Here is a 15856-nt window from a genome sequence, read left to right on the forward strand (position 1 = left end):
AGTTGTTGACCATTTAATTAAAAAAAAATAATATATATGTATATATATGTTTATGTGTGTGTGTAGTTACATAAAGGCAAATGATAATAAAAAAATAAGAAAATAAATAATAAATATCAGTCAGTTTTTCACCATTTAAATGAAGAATACATCAAATAAATATGTAAATAAACATGTTCAGTATCAGTCTTTATAATCATTTACATAAATAAGATAAATATATGACACCATTTCTAAACTAGCACAAACACAGTCTTCTGCATTATATCATTATTGTTATTATTATTATTATTATTATTATTAATCTCTATGTTCTTCTTCTTCTTATCATTATTATTATTATTATTATATCATTATTATTCTCTATGTTCTGTAAGGACGGTTTCTTTTATTGTGAAACATTTGTATAAAGTGTCTAAAATAATTTATTTATCTACTTTAAACATCTGAACTTTGAATTAAAGAAACTCTGATCACAGAATTATGACTTTTTCTCCTTAAATCGACTCAAACTGATCAAAAGTTTCATATTTATTAAATCGAGCGATCGTTGGAGTTTGTTGTGTTTATTAAAATCAGCTGTGAGGAGCTGGAAACCTGTAAAGCCACCTTTAAACGCTGCAAACATGCTTTAATTCCTCTGTGTCTACCTTTAATCATCTTTACACACGTCGGGGGGGGGGGGGCGTTCTGTCTCCTGATTGGTCGACAGTGATCACTGAATAATGAGAATAAGAGTTTGATCGTTTACAGACGGTGGAGGAGGACAAGTGTGTGATTTACAGTTTGTCTTTACATGTGAGGGCGCCCTCCCACTGTGCCTCCCTCACAGGTTAGAGCGCCCTCCCACTGTGCCTCCGTCACAGGTTAGAGCGCCCTCCCACTGTACCTCCGTCACAGGTTAGAGCGCCCTCCCACTGTGCCTCTGTCCCGTGCCCCGTGCTTTAGGGTCCTTGTCCCCCACGACCCCGACAGGGACAAGAGACTGAAGATGAATGAATGAATTGAAGTGAATTGGTGGAGCGTGCTAGAGAGTGAATGAAGAGAGCGGGCAGCGTTCAGTGAGGACGACGCTGTAAATCAGAGGAATAAAACGGTAGTTTCTGATTTCATAGCGTTCCTTTGCTCCAAGACTTATTTAACAGGATGTGGCGCCCGTTCTGAGCTCAGGTGCTGGATCTGGACGCACGTCACCATCTGTCCTTATTTTGTTAGAGGCAGATTCAGGATCAGTGTGACATGTAGACGTCCCAGGGTGTTTTGTGTTGTAGGTCTGGCTTTTTAATTTATTTTTTAATATTTTTGTTGCTGTTTGTAAGAAAACCAGATAAAAACAGATGGTGGGCAGAAATAGATTCTAGTGCAGACGTGACATCTGATCCTCGTTGGTGCAATAAGACAACAGGTGTTTGTGTTTTTGTTTGTCATAAACAGCGTCCTGTTCACGGAGCGTTTCTGCAGACGCCAAAACATCAGGGATTAAATAACGGAGGTGAAGAAAGCGCCCTGAAGACGCCGAGAGCGTCCAGAGTTTGGGATCGTTTCACACTTAAAGAGAAGCGACGGTGTCACGGATGATTCAGCGTCTGATTCAGCGTCTGATTCAGCGTCTGATTCAGCGTCTGAGCTGAAAGCAGCCCGTTGTTGACGCCACTTCACCGAGCGCCGCAGCTCCGCTTTAAGGAGGGCGGTTGCCGTGGTGACGGAGATGTTAGAAACAGGAAGTCCTGGTGAACGCCTCCATGTTTAGTTTTTCATGTTAATGACTCGCTGGAATAATCTGTAAAATACTCTATTACTCAGGTTCGATGGCTGCAGCCCTGATTCATTGTTCTTAAAATAAACTTGTGAAATGCAAACGAGAGCCGGTGCATCTGTTTGTCCGCTGAGACTTGCCGTAGTTGTTGTGGCGTTGCTGTTATTGTTGTTCTCAGCTGAACCTTAAAGAACCCATGAACATAATTGAGCAGCTGAATGGGATTTGAACTTTTCCTCTGGTCAAACTTCACTAAAACTGTTGGTTCATGTGGAAAAACATGAACCGAGCTCGATGCTAATCACGTTAGCCCGTCTATGGCACTTTCAATGTTAAGTTAGCATTCATGCTAGTTGTCATTTTTCGTAACTTCTCACATGTTGCATCGTGTAAAATTCCTCTTCTTTGTTTATTTCTTCTCTTTTGTCACTAATCCCTTCTGCGGAGGGAAGCGATGCATGATGGGAAATGTTTAGACGAGATGGTGACTCCTGTCTGTCTCTGCAGGAGGCTGTCTTCTGATTGGACCCCTGTGAGCCAGAAGCCCCTCCCACCATGAACCCTCTGAACCAGATGAAGGCGGGTCTGTCCAACAACCCACACAGGTACACACACACACACACACACACACAGAGGCACACACACACACACACACACACAGGTGTACGCACACACGTACACACCCACACCTACACACAGACACGCACACACACACACACACACTCTCTCTCTCTCTCCTGATCATCGGTGTGTGTGACCCGCAGCGAGGGCTCGTACCCCTACGACCCCTCAGGCTGGCAGCAGCCGACCAATCAGCCGACAGGATCTCTCTCCGTGGTAACCACCGTCTGGGGAGTGACCAATCCCTCGGCCAGCCAGGTATGACATCACCAAACAGGAAGTAAAGAGGATGATGATGTTGTGTTAGGAGTGATGTGACGTGACGTGTGTGTGTGTGTGTTTCAGGGGATGGGTGGAGGGGTGATGGGGCCCGGGGCCAACCCAGGCGGGGGGCCCATGATGCAGGGCCCCGGGGGTCCGGGCATGGCTGGAGGGCCCGGAGGCTACATGGGTCAGCAGGGCTACGGAGAGCCCAGCAAAGGCTACATGAACCAGGGCATGTACGGCCGGAGCACCGCGGGCTACGCTGGAGGACCGGGGGGCTACTCGGGGAGGTGGGTCTGACCCGGGACCGGGTGCTGATGTCAGCGTTACTTTAAATAAAGAAATAAAACAGAAACACTAACCTGAGCGTCTGTCTCCAGTTACCCGTCCAACGCCGGCGGCTCCAGAGGTTCTGACTTCACTCAGGCTGCCGCCGCAGCCGCCGTCGCTGCTGCTGCTGCCACGGCAACCGCCACCGCCACGGCGACCGTCCAGGCCATCCAGGAGAAACAGAACCAGGAGATGAACTACGGACAGGTGAGGGGGGGCGGGACGTGGAGACAGATATCTGTGCAACACGCAGCTGGGACAGGAAGTCTTATTTTGAAAGGGTGTTACGTCATAAACAGGATAGAGAACATGATGAGTTAACTTCTTCTTCTGTGGTGTGTGTGTCAGATGGGAGGCCCCGCCTACAACAACCAGTTCATGGCCCACTCCGGCCCCCGCGGCCCCCCCGGCATGGCCCCCGGAGGGATGGGCCCCGGGCCTGGACCCACCAGAGGCCCTTCCTCCATGGGCCACATGTACGGCCCTGGAGCTGGTCCCCAGAGGGTCCCCCAGCACCCCCAGCACCCTCAGCACCCCCAACACCCGCAGCACCCCCAACACCCCCAACACCCGCAGCACCCCCAACACCCTCAACACCCTCAACACCCCCAGCACCCTCAGCATCCAAACTACGGCCCCGGACCCCAGCAGGGCCACCTGAGGCCGCCGCAGGGCCTCAAGCGGCCGTACAGCTCTGAGGTGAGCGTCCGCTGATCTGTTTAATCTGCTCTGAAGCCTGAGACTCGTTTTCTGCTTTTTATTTTTCTGTATCAGTTCATTTGTTTTACGTCACGTCGGATTTCAGCTGAATTTCTGTTCTTTTATTAAATAAACAGAAGCAACATAATTAAAATCACGTGTTAATGCACAGAACGATAAAAGCTTTCACTTACACGTCCTTTTGTCCGTCCTCAGTCGTTCTCTGGGATGTCTCAGCAGTACGGCGTTCCCGTTGGTCCCAGCGTCAACGTGATGTCAGGTCCTGGAGGCGGGGGTTCGATTCCAGGTTCAGGCGGAGGCGGTCACGGCGGCCCCGGCCCGTACCCCGGCCCCAACATGCAGTACCATCCGGGTGAGACGTCTGCATGAGGCGCGAAACTGTTAGCCTAGCTTAGCACAGAGACTGGAGTCAGGGGGAAACTGTTAGCCTAGCTTAGCACAAAGACTGGAGTCAGGGTAAACTGTTAGCCTAGCTTAGCACAAAGACTGGAGTCAGGGGGAAACTGTTAGCCTAGCTTAGCACAAAGACTGGAGTCAGGGGGAAACTGTTAGCCTAGCTTAGCACAAAGACTGGAGTCAGGGTAAACTGTTAGCCTAGCTTAGCACAGTCCAGGTTCAGGTGTGCTGATGTTTCAGGATCGTTTTTGTCCTCAGGTCCCGGCGGTCCAGGCCCCGCCCCCCAGCGCTCCGGCTCCTCCCCCTCCTATCAGACCCATAAGATGTCCCTCCCTCAGTACCCCCCCTCTGGACCCCCCGCCTCACAGTACTACAAGGTGAGCTGTTCACGCAGACTCGAACCTGCGGCCTCATGGTCACACGTTTACACATGAGAGAATAAGAAGATAAACAGCATCCGGGTAAATAAACATGTTGTTGTTGTTGTTGTTTGTGCAGCAGGAGCCGTTTAACGGTCAGGGCGGTGGTCTCAACGCTCTGACCACCGGGGGCGCCGGCAACGTCTACAACTCCTTCAACCAGCCGTCTGGGGTGAGACGCACGTTTCACACACATCAGGATAGAAAACATGATGCATTCTGGGAGTGGGGACAAGATGGCGGGTTTACAAGAACCCCACTATGTTAAGAATTATGTTTAACATGATGTTGCTGCTGGGGGAGCGTCCTGCCGTCTGCTCTGACCGTGATGAAAATGTGACACCAGCAGCTAACGTTAGCACAGACGCTCCATTAACAGGAAACAGGATAAACGCAGATTTCACTGATGCCATAAACCCGTCCCTCTCTCTGTGTCTCTCAGCCGGGCCGAGGGTTGCCAGGTTACCCGTCCTCCCCGGTCCCTGGGAACCCGACTCCTCCCATCACCCCCAGCAGCTCCATGGCCCCGCCCTACATGTCGCCCGGCAACAGTGACGTCAAGCCGCCACCCTCCTCCTTCCTGCCTGACATCAAACCCAACATGGCCGGTCTGCCGCCACCACCTCCTACAGGTACCAACACACACACATTCATCACTAATACACACATTATATCCTCATTACAGCCTGTGATCCTGGATCAGGTCTGAGGGGCAGCAGCTCCAGCCTCTGATCCTGGATCAGGTCTCAGGGGCAGCAGCTCCAGCAGGGGACCCCAAACTTCCCTTTCCCGGGCCACATTAACCAGCTCTAACTGGGGGATCCTGAGGCGTTCCCAGGCCAGTGTGGAGATCTAATCTCTCCACCTGGTCCTGGGTCTTCCCTGAGGTTCACGCTCCATCGTCCCCTCACTCGTGAACAAGATCCCGAGGTACTTGAACTCCTTCACTTGGGGTCAGGACTCATGACGATGATCCCCATCAGCCTCCAGCTCTGCCTCTACAAAAGAGGGCGTGTTGGGCCCATTCAGGACTTCCTCAGAGTCCTTCCACCGCCCCATGACCTCATCAGCTGAGGTCACCAGCGTCCCGTCCTTACTGTGAACAGCTTGGACGGTTCCCCGTGTCCCCCTCCTGAGGTGCTGAATGGTGGTCCAGAAGCACCTCGGTGCCCCCCAAAGTCCTTCTCCAGGACTTGTGTGAACTCCTCCCACACCTGCTGCTTTGCCTCTGACCCAGCAGAGGCTGCAGCCCTTCAGACCTGTGGGGACCTCAGAACCACCTCCGGAGTCTTCTGGGAGAACCGATTATTAACACAGTGCAGTGATGATGTCACAGGAAGTGTGACCCGTGCTGACTTCCTTTTCACAGGTAACCCTAGCGACGACCTGCGGCTGACCTTCCCCGTGCGTGACGGCGTGGTGCTGGAGCCATTCAGGTTAGAGCACAACCTCGCCGTCAGCAACCACGTCTTCCAGCTGAGAGACTCCGTCTACAAGACTCTGATCATGAGGTGAACACACACAGACAGACACACACACACACACACACACACACACACACACACACACACACCAAATCAATCTTTCCTTTTTATGAATACGGATTAATTCTCATCTGCGGTGAGTTTGGCTTCTGCTGATTGTTTTCAGGATCAGTAACAGTTTGTTGGTTTGTTTGTGTGTCTGTTTCTGTGTCTGTGTCTGTGTCTGTGTCTGTGTGTCTGTGTGTCTCTCTCTCTCTGTGTGTGTGTCAGACCCGACCTGGAGCTCCAGTTCAAGTGTTACCACCACGAGGATCGACAGATGAACACCAACTGGCCGGCCTCCGTCCAGGTTTGACCTCTGACCTCCTTCACCTTTACTTTAGAAACAGGTTTTTACCTGAGAACAACAGGACACCGTTCAAATCTGCCTCTCCTCCTCCTCTTCCTCTCTCTGCTCCTCCTCCTTCTCTTCCTCTCTCTGCCCCCCAACTCCTCCTCTCTCTCTCTCTCTCCCCTCTCCTCCTCTTCCTCAGGTCAGCGTGAATGCGACTCCTCTCACCATCGAGCGCGGTGATAACAAAACTTCCCATAAGCCTTTGTACCTGAAGCAGGTGTGTCAGCCGGGCAGGAACACCATCCAGATCACCGTGACGGCCTGCTGCTGCGTAAGAGACGCGCTTCTTATGTTTCACATCCTATTTAATCATGTTTGATACAACGTTTACTGTTTCATATCATATTTCATCATGTTTGCATGTTTGTAATGCTCTGGGACGCATCACCGGTGTTGTTGGGGTTTCGGGTCTTGCAACAGACACCCTCGCCCAGGCGACCCTGCTGGGGGTGATCCAGTCCCAGCCTGCGTCCCAGCAGCAGCCCACGGATCAGCTCACTTATCCACAGCCACTGTGACTTTCTCTGCGGCGTCACGAGCAGATTGAACGGCCCTCTTCTTGGCCGCCCCTGTAATTCCCAGTCGACCGAGTACTTTGCAGAGCGAGCGTCCTGCGAAGCCTCTGCAGCCGACTTCTCCCACCTCTACCAGCCTCTGCACACCTCCACCAGCCTCTGCACACCTCCACCAGCCTCTGCGCGCCTCCACCAGCCTCTGCACACTTCCACCAGCCTCCACACACTCCACCAGCCTCTGCGCGCCTCCACCAGCCTCTGCGCGCCTCCACCAGCCTCTGCACACCTCCACCAGCCTCTGCACACCTCCACCAGCCTCTGCACACCTCTGCACACCTCCACCAGCCTCTGCACACCTCTGCACACCTCCACCAGCCTCTGCACACCTCTGCACACCTCCACCAGCCTCTGCACACCTCTGCACACCTCCACCAGCCTCTGCACGCCTCCACCAGCCTCTGCACACCTCCACCAGCCTCTGCACACCTCTGCACACCTCCACCAGCCTCTGCACGCCTCCACCAGCCTCTGCACACCTCCACCAGTTCCTGGTACCTCTCGCGCTTCCTTTCGTTGGCTTCCTCACTCGCTCTTCCCAGGGCGCAGTTAGCTCCAGCGTGATCAGTTCTCTTGAGACCTCAGATGTTATAATCGTGTCTGGTCGGAGGGATGTTGGTGCATGTGTTGTGGGAGCCTCAGCTGTTTTTCAAGATCAACCTGCAGCACCCAATCAGGGGCTGTGTGGAGGAGGCCTGTTGTTGCCTATGACCCAGTCCGGGGTCTTAAGGACCGCCTTAGGAGCTTGATGGTGTCTCCTGGTGCTGATAGCTGAGGCTATACTCTCAGCCACTGCCTGAACGATAGCGGCCGTCAGCCGGGGCTTTTGGGCAGCAGCTAAGGAGATGTTCTAGGGAGCGTCATCTGGAGCAAAGGGGACAAGAAGGTCTCTCCCTCTTCCCCCAGGTTTGAAGGTTTGCTGGGCTTCGGAGGGCATCATAGACTGCCTGCACCAGGAACCGGACGCGATGGCAGTCTGCCTGCATGATGTTCGACCAGGTGACTTTGCGCTGCAACGTGCTCTCCCACCGTGTCCACGCTCCGTGCTGCTGGAGTCCCACTGCCCTGCTCACTCTTTCTTCTTCCAGGCCACCTCCAACCTCTTCTTGGAGTACTTGGTATCTCTCCTTGCCCCGGGCCTTGCTGACCTGGGTCTTTGGAAAGTAGCCCAAGCCTGCTCTTCCTGTTGCCATGGTCCCCACCAGGGCCTTCTGCCTTAGGCGTGACTCTGCCACCTCCACTGCCTTCTCTGCCTTACCTTTCCTTCCTGTCCTCACTTGAATCTTAGCTGATGACACCTTGTGGTCCCTGGAGTCCCTGTAATGAGGGGCTTCTCTTGTGCGTGCCACCTTAAACTCCTCGGCGAGTCCGCTGAAGGGCAGCCGCAGGGTGTTACTCGTCCCAGACAAAGAAAGAAAGCCACTGATCTTCCTTTGGAGGGTTTCCACTGTTGTCATCGGGACTGAGTAGACAAGGAGAGGCCACAGGACTCTGGGCAGGATGGAGTGCTGGTGGATCCAGGCTTTGAATCTACCAGGCAAGCCCGACTTGTCCCCCTTGGTGAGCCAAGCTCCAAGCTCCTCGCTCGACTTCTGGATGGCAGCGGTATCTTTCAGGGTGGAGAGCTCTGGACTGGCTCTTCAGTGATGGATGGGACGGAATCTGTCAATCACCGTCCCCTTCTTCAGCACCATGGACGTTGACTTGGAGGGCTTGTAACTCATCCTTGCCCATGTGATGAGTCTCTCCAGACCATGCAAGATCCACCTGCTCCCTGGGACTGATGTTGTTGTGATGGTGAGATCATCCATATATACGCTCTTATAGGGGGCTGCAAACACCTGACTTGGACAGGGGCGCCCTACATTCCACTTCAGCAGCCTTGACCACCGTGTTCATCGCTGACCCAGAAGAGACTCTGAGCCAGGTCCTTGATCTTACTGGGAACATGGTGACGGTGTAGAGCTCCACCAGTTTGTGTGGGATGGAGCCACAGCAAGGTCACCGCTGCTCTCATGTGCCTCTCTGATTGGCTGTGTGGCTCCTCCTGTGTGCTCTACGCAGCCAGGAGCTCCAGGAATCCCAACGTCTGCACAGAAGGGTCGATGTAGTTGTTCTTGAGGAGGAACTCGTCGTTCTTCGGGAGACGATGCTGAAAAACACCTTCCCTTCCACACTGAATAGTGAAATCGTCCATTCTTTGAGTCCTCCTCCTCGGGGGTCCAGACTCCCTCTGCACATCTCCACGGGTCCACCACTTCCCCCCTTCGCCAAATCACCTTTAAGATCTTCCACAGGTGCCTTAGAAGCTCTGGACAGCGCTTGTAGTTGATAAAGGGTACGTCACCGGGGCCCAGTGAAGATGCTGATCGGGCTGCCTCTTCAATCTCCTTGAGACTTGTGTGTGTGTTGTTTCTCCACAGTCTCACCTGTGTGTGTGTGTGTGTGTGTGTGTTGTTTCTCCACAGTCTCACCTGTGTGTGTGTGTGTGTGTTGTTCCTCCACAGTCTCACCTGTGTGTGTGTGTGTGTGTTGTTCCTCCACAGTCTCACCTGTGTGTGTGTGTGTGTGTGTGTTGTTCCTCCACAGTCTCACCTGTGTGTGTGTGTGTGTGTTGTTTCTCCACAGTCTCACCTGTGTGTGTGTGTGTTGTTTCTCCACAGTCTCACCTGTGTGTGTGTGTGTGTGTTGTTCCTCCACAGTCTCACCTGTGTGTGTGTGTGTGTGTGTGTGTGTTGTTTCTCCACAGTCTCACCTGTTCGTGTGTGTGTGTGTGTTGTTCCTCCACAGTCTCACCTGTGTGTGTGTGTGTGTGTTGTTTCTCCACAGTCTCACCTGTGTGTGTGTGTGTGTTGTTCCTCCACAGTCTCACCTGTGTGTGTGTGTGTGTGTTGTTTCTCCACAGTCTCACCTGTTCGTTCTGCAGCTGGTTCATCGTCCGTCGGTGCGTTCGGTTCTTCAGGGTTTGATGAAGAAGAGGCTGCTGCCGGCAGAGCACTGCGTCACCAAGAGTACGTCTCTATCACCACCTGTTGTTATTATTAATAAGAATTATAATAATAATATAATAATGTCATGTTTCTCTCAGTCAAGAGGAACTTCAGCAGCGGTTCGATTCCCGGGACTCCAGGGTTAAACGGAGAGGACGGCGTGGAGCAGACCGCCATCAGAGTCCTGTTAAAATGTCCCATCACCTTCCGCCGCATCCAGCTGCCGGCCAGAGGCCACGACTGCCGACACATACAGGTCAGAGGCCGCGGCCAATCACAGCCAACCTGCCTGCCCTTTCAGAATACTACTTCCTGTTCATCACAGCCGAGTGTTTGAGTTTGTGTTTGTTTCCTCAGTGTTTTGATCTGGAGTCGTACCTGCAGCTCAACTGTGAGAGAGGGACGTGGAGGTGCCCCGTGTGCAAGTACGTCATTAACATCTACAGATCCAGAGCCGTGCACGCACACTTCCTGTCACTCACACCTCCTGTCAAGCACACACTTCCTGTCACGCACGCTTCCTGTCACGCACACACACACACTTCCTGTCACACTCGCACGCTTCCTGTCACACACGCATCCTGTCACACACACATCCTGTCACGCACACATCCTGTCACGCACACTTCCTGTCATGCACGCACACTTCCTGTCACGCACGCACACTTCCTGTCACGCACGCACACTTCCTGTCACGCATGCGCACTTCCTGTCACGCACACTTGTTTAAACCCAGTTTTTTTAACCAAATGTAAAACCATTATTTAAACAATTTTTTAATCTGTGTGTGTGTGTGTGTGTGTGTGTCTGTGTGTGTGTGTGTGTGTGTCTGTTTGTGTGTGTGTCTGTTTGTGTGTGTGTGTGTGTCTCTGTGTGTGTGTGTGTGTGTTTGTAGTAAAACTGCTCTGTTAGAGGGTCTGGAGGTGGATCAGTACATGTTGGGGATCCTCATCTACGTTCAGAAGTAAGAACCAAACTTTACGTTTAATAATAAATATTAAATATTAATTAATATCTGCTGCATAAGGTGTTAACTCCCCCTCTCCTCCTCCCCATCTTCTCCTCTTCCTCCCCCTCCTCCCCCCTCAGTTCGGAGTATGAGGAGATCACCATCGACCCGGTGTGCAGCTGGAAGCCCGTCCCGGTGAAGCCGGACGTGCACGTGAAGGAGGAGTCTGACGGGCCGGTGCTGAAGCGCTGCCGGACGCTCAGCCCGAGTCACATGGTCCTGCCCAGCGTCATGGAGATGATCGCATCATTAGGCCCCGCCCCCTCCTCGGGCGCCGCCTCCTCCCCGATGCCTTACCCGCCTCTGTCGGCGGGCGGCAGCAACAGCAGCGGCACGCCGGACTACGCCGGGCCAGGTACACGCCGCACGCCGCCGCTTCTCCTCCTCAACCGCTGAGCGCGTGTTCAAATTCCTCATTTGTCCTGATTATATATTTATTAATAATAATAATATTAATAACGTTAATATTTGCTCTCCTCAGCCCCGTCGTACCCCGGCCCCTCGGGGGGGTTCTCAGACTTCGGGGGTCCTGGGACTCCGGGGGTCGGGGGGGACTTCTCCTCCCCCGGTCCTCCCCCCCTCTCCTACCAGTCTGAGCTCTCCAGCGCCCTCCTCACCCCCGACAAACCCCCCCCTCACCCGCTGGCTGCACAGGTGACCTCACCCCCCTCCTCTTCATCACCTTCATCATCATCATCATGTGTTTATGCAACAGAACTGAGAATTATTATTCATTATTATTATTATTAAATATCAATTATAATTATTATTATTTTAACATCCCCACCTCCTCTTCCTTCATCTCCTCAGATGTCGGGCCGTCTGGACTCCACTTCCCATGGTGCTTCTCTCTCCCAGCAGCAGTCGCAGGGTCTCCACGGCAACTCCCAAATGGGGGTCGGCAACCAGATGATGCAGCGTAGCAACCAGAACCCCCGTCTCCAAGGCGACGGCTCCTTCGGCCTCGGAGCGTCGGCAGAAGTTCCTGAACCGTCTCTGGACGTGAGTGGAACCAAGACGAGACGTTTTTGTTTAGATCCACAGAAACTCACCTTTGTTTGTTTGTTTGTTTATTTTGTTTGTTTGTTTGTTTGTTTATTTTGTTTGTTTGTTTGTTTGTTTATTTTGTTTGTTTGTTGTTGCAGTTGCTTCCAGAGTTGACCAACCCAGACGAGTTGCTGTCGTACCTCGGCCCCCCGGACCTCCCGAACAACAACAACGACGACCTGCTGTCGCTGTTCGAGAACAACTGAACTTAACTGTAACATATGAACTCTTCTTCTGTCCTCGCGCTCCGACACGAGCGACTGCCGCCCGACACGACCACTGCTCCATAACGCCCGCTGCTCCATCACGACCGCCGCTCCGACACGAGCGACCGCCACTCCGACACGGCCGCCGCCCCGTCACGACCACCGCTTCAGCACGACCACCGATCCATCACGACCGCCGCGACCGCCATTTCATCACGACCGCCACAGCCACCGCTCCGACACGGCCGACAGGACCGCTGAACCTCCACGACCGCAGCTCCGCCACGACCGAGCGCCGCCGTCTGCACGGGCCGGACCGGACGATAAGAAGGAAACAAAAGAACTTTTAAATATGAAACTCTTTGATGTGACGATGATGGTAACTTTATTTTATTGTTTTTTTATCTGTATTTTGACGCTTCATCCTTCATTCCCCGCCGCTGCTCACAGCACGCCGTTATTCAGAGACGGCGACGAGTCGACCACACGGCTGCTTTCCCGCACACGCACACACACAGAGACGATATTCCTGTCGAGCTAAATGCTCCTCTAAAGTTCCCGTTGACTTGCGGCGGCGTTCTGGACCGTGTGAACATTCCCTCTCCTCCAAAAGTGACGGTGACGAGCGGTGGGAAGTATTTTAACTTTTATACGTGTTTTAAAAAGAGGAGTTCACGCCGCGGCAGAAGAAACAAAGGTTCTGCTGCGGACACGTTCTGCTTTAACAGATGTCTAGAACCGCGTTCTGTCAGCGAAACGTTTAGTTAGCCAAACGTTTAGTTAGCCAAACGTTCTGTTAGCGAAACGTTTTCCTCGCCAAACGTTCTGTTAGCGAAACGTGCCTAGCGGCGCCTCGTGTGTTCGGAGCCTGAGCTTTAAATCGTGGGGAAAGACGACACTTGTCTCGTGTCAGTGTTTCCTGAATCAGTAAAAATCCAAAGAGAAAAAGCGTTTCCTCGAGCGGAGACGGCGTCGGGGGTGAAGGAGCCGTGTGGTCGTTTTAAAAACCAGAGTGTTTCTGGTCCAAATGAGTTTTAAAGGTTTAAAAAGTCAAAGACGAGCTTTAAAGGAGCAGATGTGATGTTTTAGTCTCCGACCTGAGATCTGAGCGTCTACAGACAGGAAGTGTCGAGTCCAGAAGACGCGGCGTTTACACTCAGTCGCAGCGTTCGGCGCCGCCGGCCTGGATTAGATGAGCGTTTGCTTTCATTCTTATTCTCTGATTATTCTGTCGTGTGTGAGATTATTTGTGTAATATCTTTGTCTACGTTTACGCCTGGCGTCCACGCTCCACCGCCGTGTGCTCGACCCTAAACTGGAGCCACTTGGAAACACTGTTGAGTCCGTTTCCGTTTGGAAACCCGGTCGTGTCGTCGTCTGGACGAGCGGGAACGTTTCACGTCTCAGAGCAGAAAATCCGTTCAATCAGGATCGTTTACAGACCGGACGCTAAGCGGAAATGTGTTTCCCTCGCTCCCTCACGGCTCTTTGCCACCTTAGGTGTTGATAGAATAAAATGTTGACATGATGGATATTAGCAAAACAGTCGTCATGGCAACGGACTGAGAATATTTGCACCTTTGCTTGCAACGTTTTGTTTCAGTTCCTGCAAATTCATCACGGCATTTTGGGCGCCGGCGTTAGCGTTTTGTTGAGAAGCGTTTCGTTGGCAACACATTACGTTGGCGACACGTTTCGCTGGCGACGCATTACGTTGGCGACGCATTACGTTGGCGACAAGTATCGTTGGCGACACGTTTCGTTGGCGACGCATTACGTTGGCGACAAGTATCGTTGGCGACACGTTTCGTTGGCGATGCATTATGTTGGCGATGCATTACGTTGGCGACACGTTTCGCTGGCGACGCAGTTCGTTGGCGACGTGTTTTGCTGGCGACGCATTACGTTGGCGACACGTTTCGTTGGCGATGCATTACGTTGGCGACACGTTTCGTTGGCGATGCATTATGTTGGCGACACGTTTCGCTGGCGACGCAGTTCGTTGGCGACGTGTTTTGCTGGCGACGCATTACGTTGGCGACAAGTATCGTTGGCGACACGTTTCATTGGCGATGTGTTTTTATATGTTAGCGAGGCGTTTTCCTGGCGAGACATTGTTTCCGACGTGATTTGCCAGCGCTTCCAGCGGCGCCTTTCCTGCGCATCCATCGTGACATTTTGAGCCACGCAGGAAGTGTTTTGCTGGCGACGCCTTTCCAGCGAGTCTGAACCTCAATCATGGAAAAATCTGAGGCCTGAGACGAGTTTGACCAAAAACACAGAACACAGAATCTTTTTTATTACGACCTGTATCAGCGTTTGTATCCATCACGTTCACACCTGCGTACGCGCGGCTGAGTGTAAACGCACGCTCGACCAAAACATGAACGCAACAAAGAACAAAGACAGGATGTGGAAGTTGCCTGTTGTTGCCCTGAGCTCCGCGTCTGTAGATGTGCTGAGGACAGATCTTCCTCCTCCTCCTCCTCCTCCTCATTCTTCTGTATGTTGTAACGTGATAGAGTCCAGACAGTCGTGGTGTCTCCGTGTCCCACAGAGTCCGCAGGCTCCTGGGGAACAAACCTGTACATGATCACGCGCTGTATGATTCAGTAACAATAATAATAATAACCTTTGTAATTTAATAAACACACACTGGAAAGACACGCGGACGAGCCTGTGGTGCTTTCAGACGCTTCATCATGTGGAAACTGTCAAATGTTCAAAACATGAATCATCAAATGTTTCAAAATAAAAGATTTCATACGACGAGTCGACGAAATGATTCAGAACAAGCAACAATACCAAATGTTCTCCAGGTCACTTAAAGCTGCATCCTCTCTTATGTCCACTTAAAGCTGCATTCTCTCTAATGTCCACTTAAAGCTGCATTCTCTCTAATGTCCAGCAGGAGGAGACTCCACTTAAAGCTGCATTCTCTCTAATGTCCAGCAGGAGGAGACTCCACTTAAATCTGCATTCTCTCTAATGTCCAGCAGGAGGAGACTCCACTTAAAGCTGCATCCTCTCTAATGTCCAGCAGGAGGAGACTCCACTTAAAGCTGCATTCTCTCTAATGTCCAGCAGGAGGAGACTCCACTTAAAGCTGCATTCTCTCTAATGTCCAGCAGGAGGAGACTCCACTTAAAGCTGCATTCTCTCTAATGTCCAGCAGGGGGAGACTCCACTTAAAGCTGCATTCTCTCTAATGTCCAGCAGGAGGAGACTCCACTTAAAGCTGCATTCTCTCTAATGTCCAGCAGGAGGAGACTCCACTTAAAGCTGCATTCTCTCTAATGTCCAGCAGGGGGAGACTCCAGTTAAAGCTGCATTCTCTCTAATGTCCAGCAGGAGGAGACTCCACTTAAAGCTGCATTCTCTCTAATGTCCAGCAGGAGGAGACTCCACTTAAAGCTGCATTCTCTCTAATGTCCAGCAGGGGGAGACTCCACTTAAAGCTGCATTCTCTCTAATGTCCAGCAGGAGGAGACTCCACTTAAAGCTGCATTCTCTCTAATGTCCAGCAGGGGGAGACTCCACTTAAAGCTGCATTCTCTCTAATGTCCAGCAGGAGGAGACTCCACTTAAAGCTGCATTCTCTCTAATGTCCAGCAGGAGGAGACTCCACTTAAAGCTGCATTCTCTCTA

At 52.0% G+C, this 15856-nt stretch overlaps 1 protein-coding gene across 1 annotated transcript in view; it reads left to right on the plus strand.

The window, feature by feature from the left end:
* Window positions 1-14868, plus strand: part of LOC310946438 (zinc finger MIZ domain-containing protein 2-like) — a 16182-nt gene extending 1314 nt beyond the window's left edge. Inside the window, exons 2-21 of the mRNA XM_083912901.1 lie at window positions 2264-2361; window positions 2521-2635; window positions 2723-2931; window positions 3022-3178; window positions 3320-3670; window positions 3887-4043; window positions 4346-4464; window positions 4586-4678; window positions 4949-5138; window positions 5876-6017; window positions 6261-6339; window positions 6524-6655; window positions 9862-9967; window positions 10045-10202; window positions 10304-10371; window positions 10842-10910; window positions 11036-11310; window positions 11437-11609; window positions 11766-11957; window positions 12101-14868. Coding sequence (XP_083769027.1) covers window positions 2312-2361; window positions 2521-2635; window positions 2723-2931; window positions 3022-3178; window positions 3320-3670; window positions 3887-4043; window positions 4346-4464; window positions 4586-4678; window positions 4949-5138; window positions 5876-6017; window positions 6261-6339; window positions 6524-6655; window positions 9862-9967; window positions 10045-10202; window positions 10304-10371; window positions 10842-10910; window positions 11036-11310; window positions 11437-11609; window positions 11766-11957; window positions 12101-12208 — 2943 coding nt within the window. The 5' untranslated portion in view covers window positions 2264-2311 and the 3' untranslated portion in view covers window positions 12209-14868. The remainder of the gene's footprint in view (window positions 1-2263; window positions 2362-2520; window positions 2636-2722; window positions 2932-3021; window positions 3179-3319; window positions 3671-3886; window positions 4044-4345; window positions 4465-4585; window positions 4679-4948; window positions 5139-5875; window positions 6018-6260; window positions 6340-6523; window positions 6656-9861; window positions 9968-10044; window positions 10203-10303; window positions 10372-10841; window positions 10911-11035; window positions 11311-11436; window positions 11610-11765; window positions 11958-12100) is intronic.
* Window positions 14869-15856: the final 988 nt, after the last annotated feature.

The sequence above is a fragment of the Echiichthys vipera genome (genome assembly GCF_963691815.1).
Source record: "Echiichthys vipera genome assembly, chromosome: 4".
NCBI lineage: Eukaryota > Metazoa > Chordata > Actinopteri > Perciformes > Trachinidae > Echiichthys > Echiichthys vipera.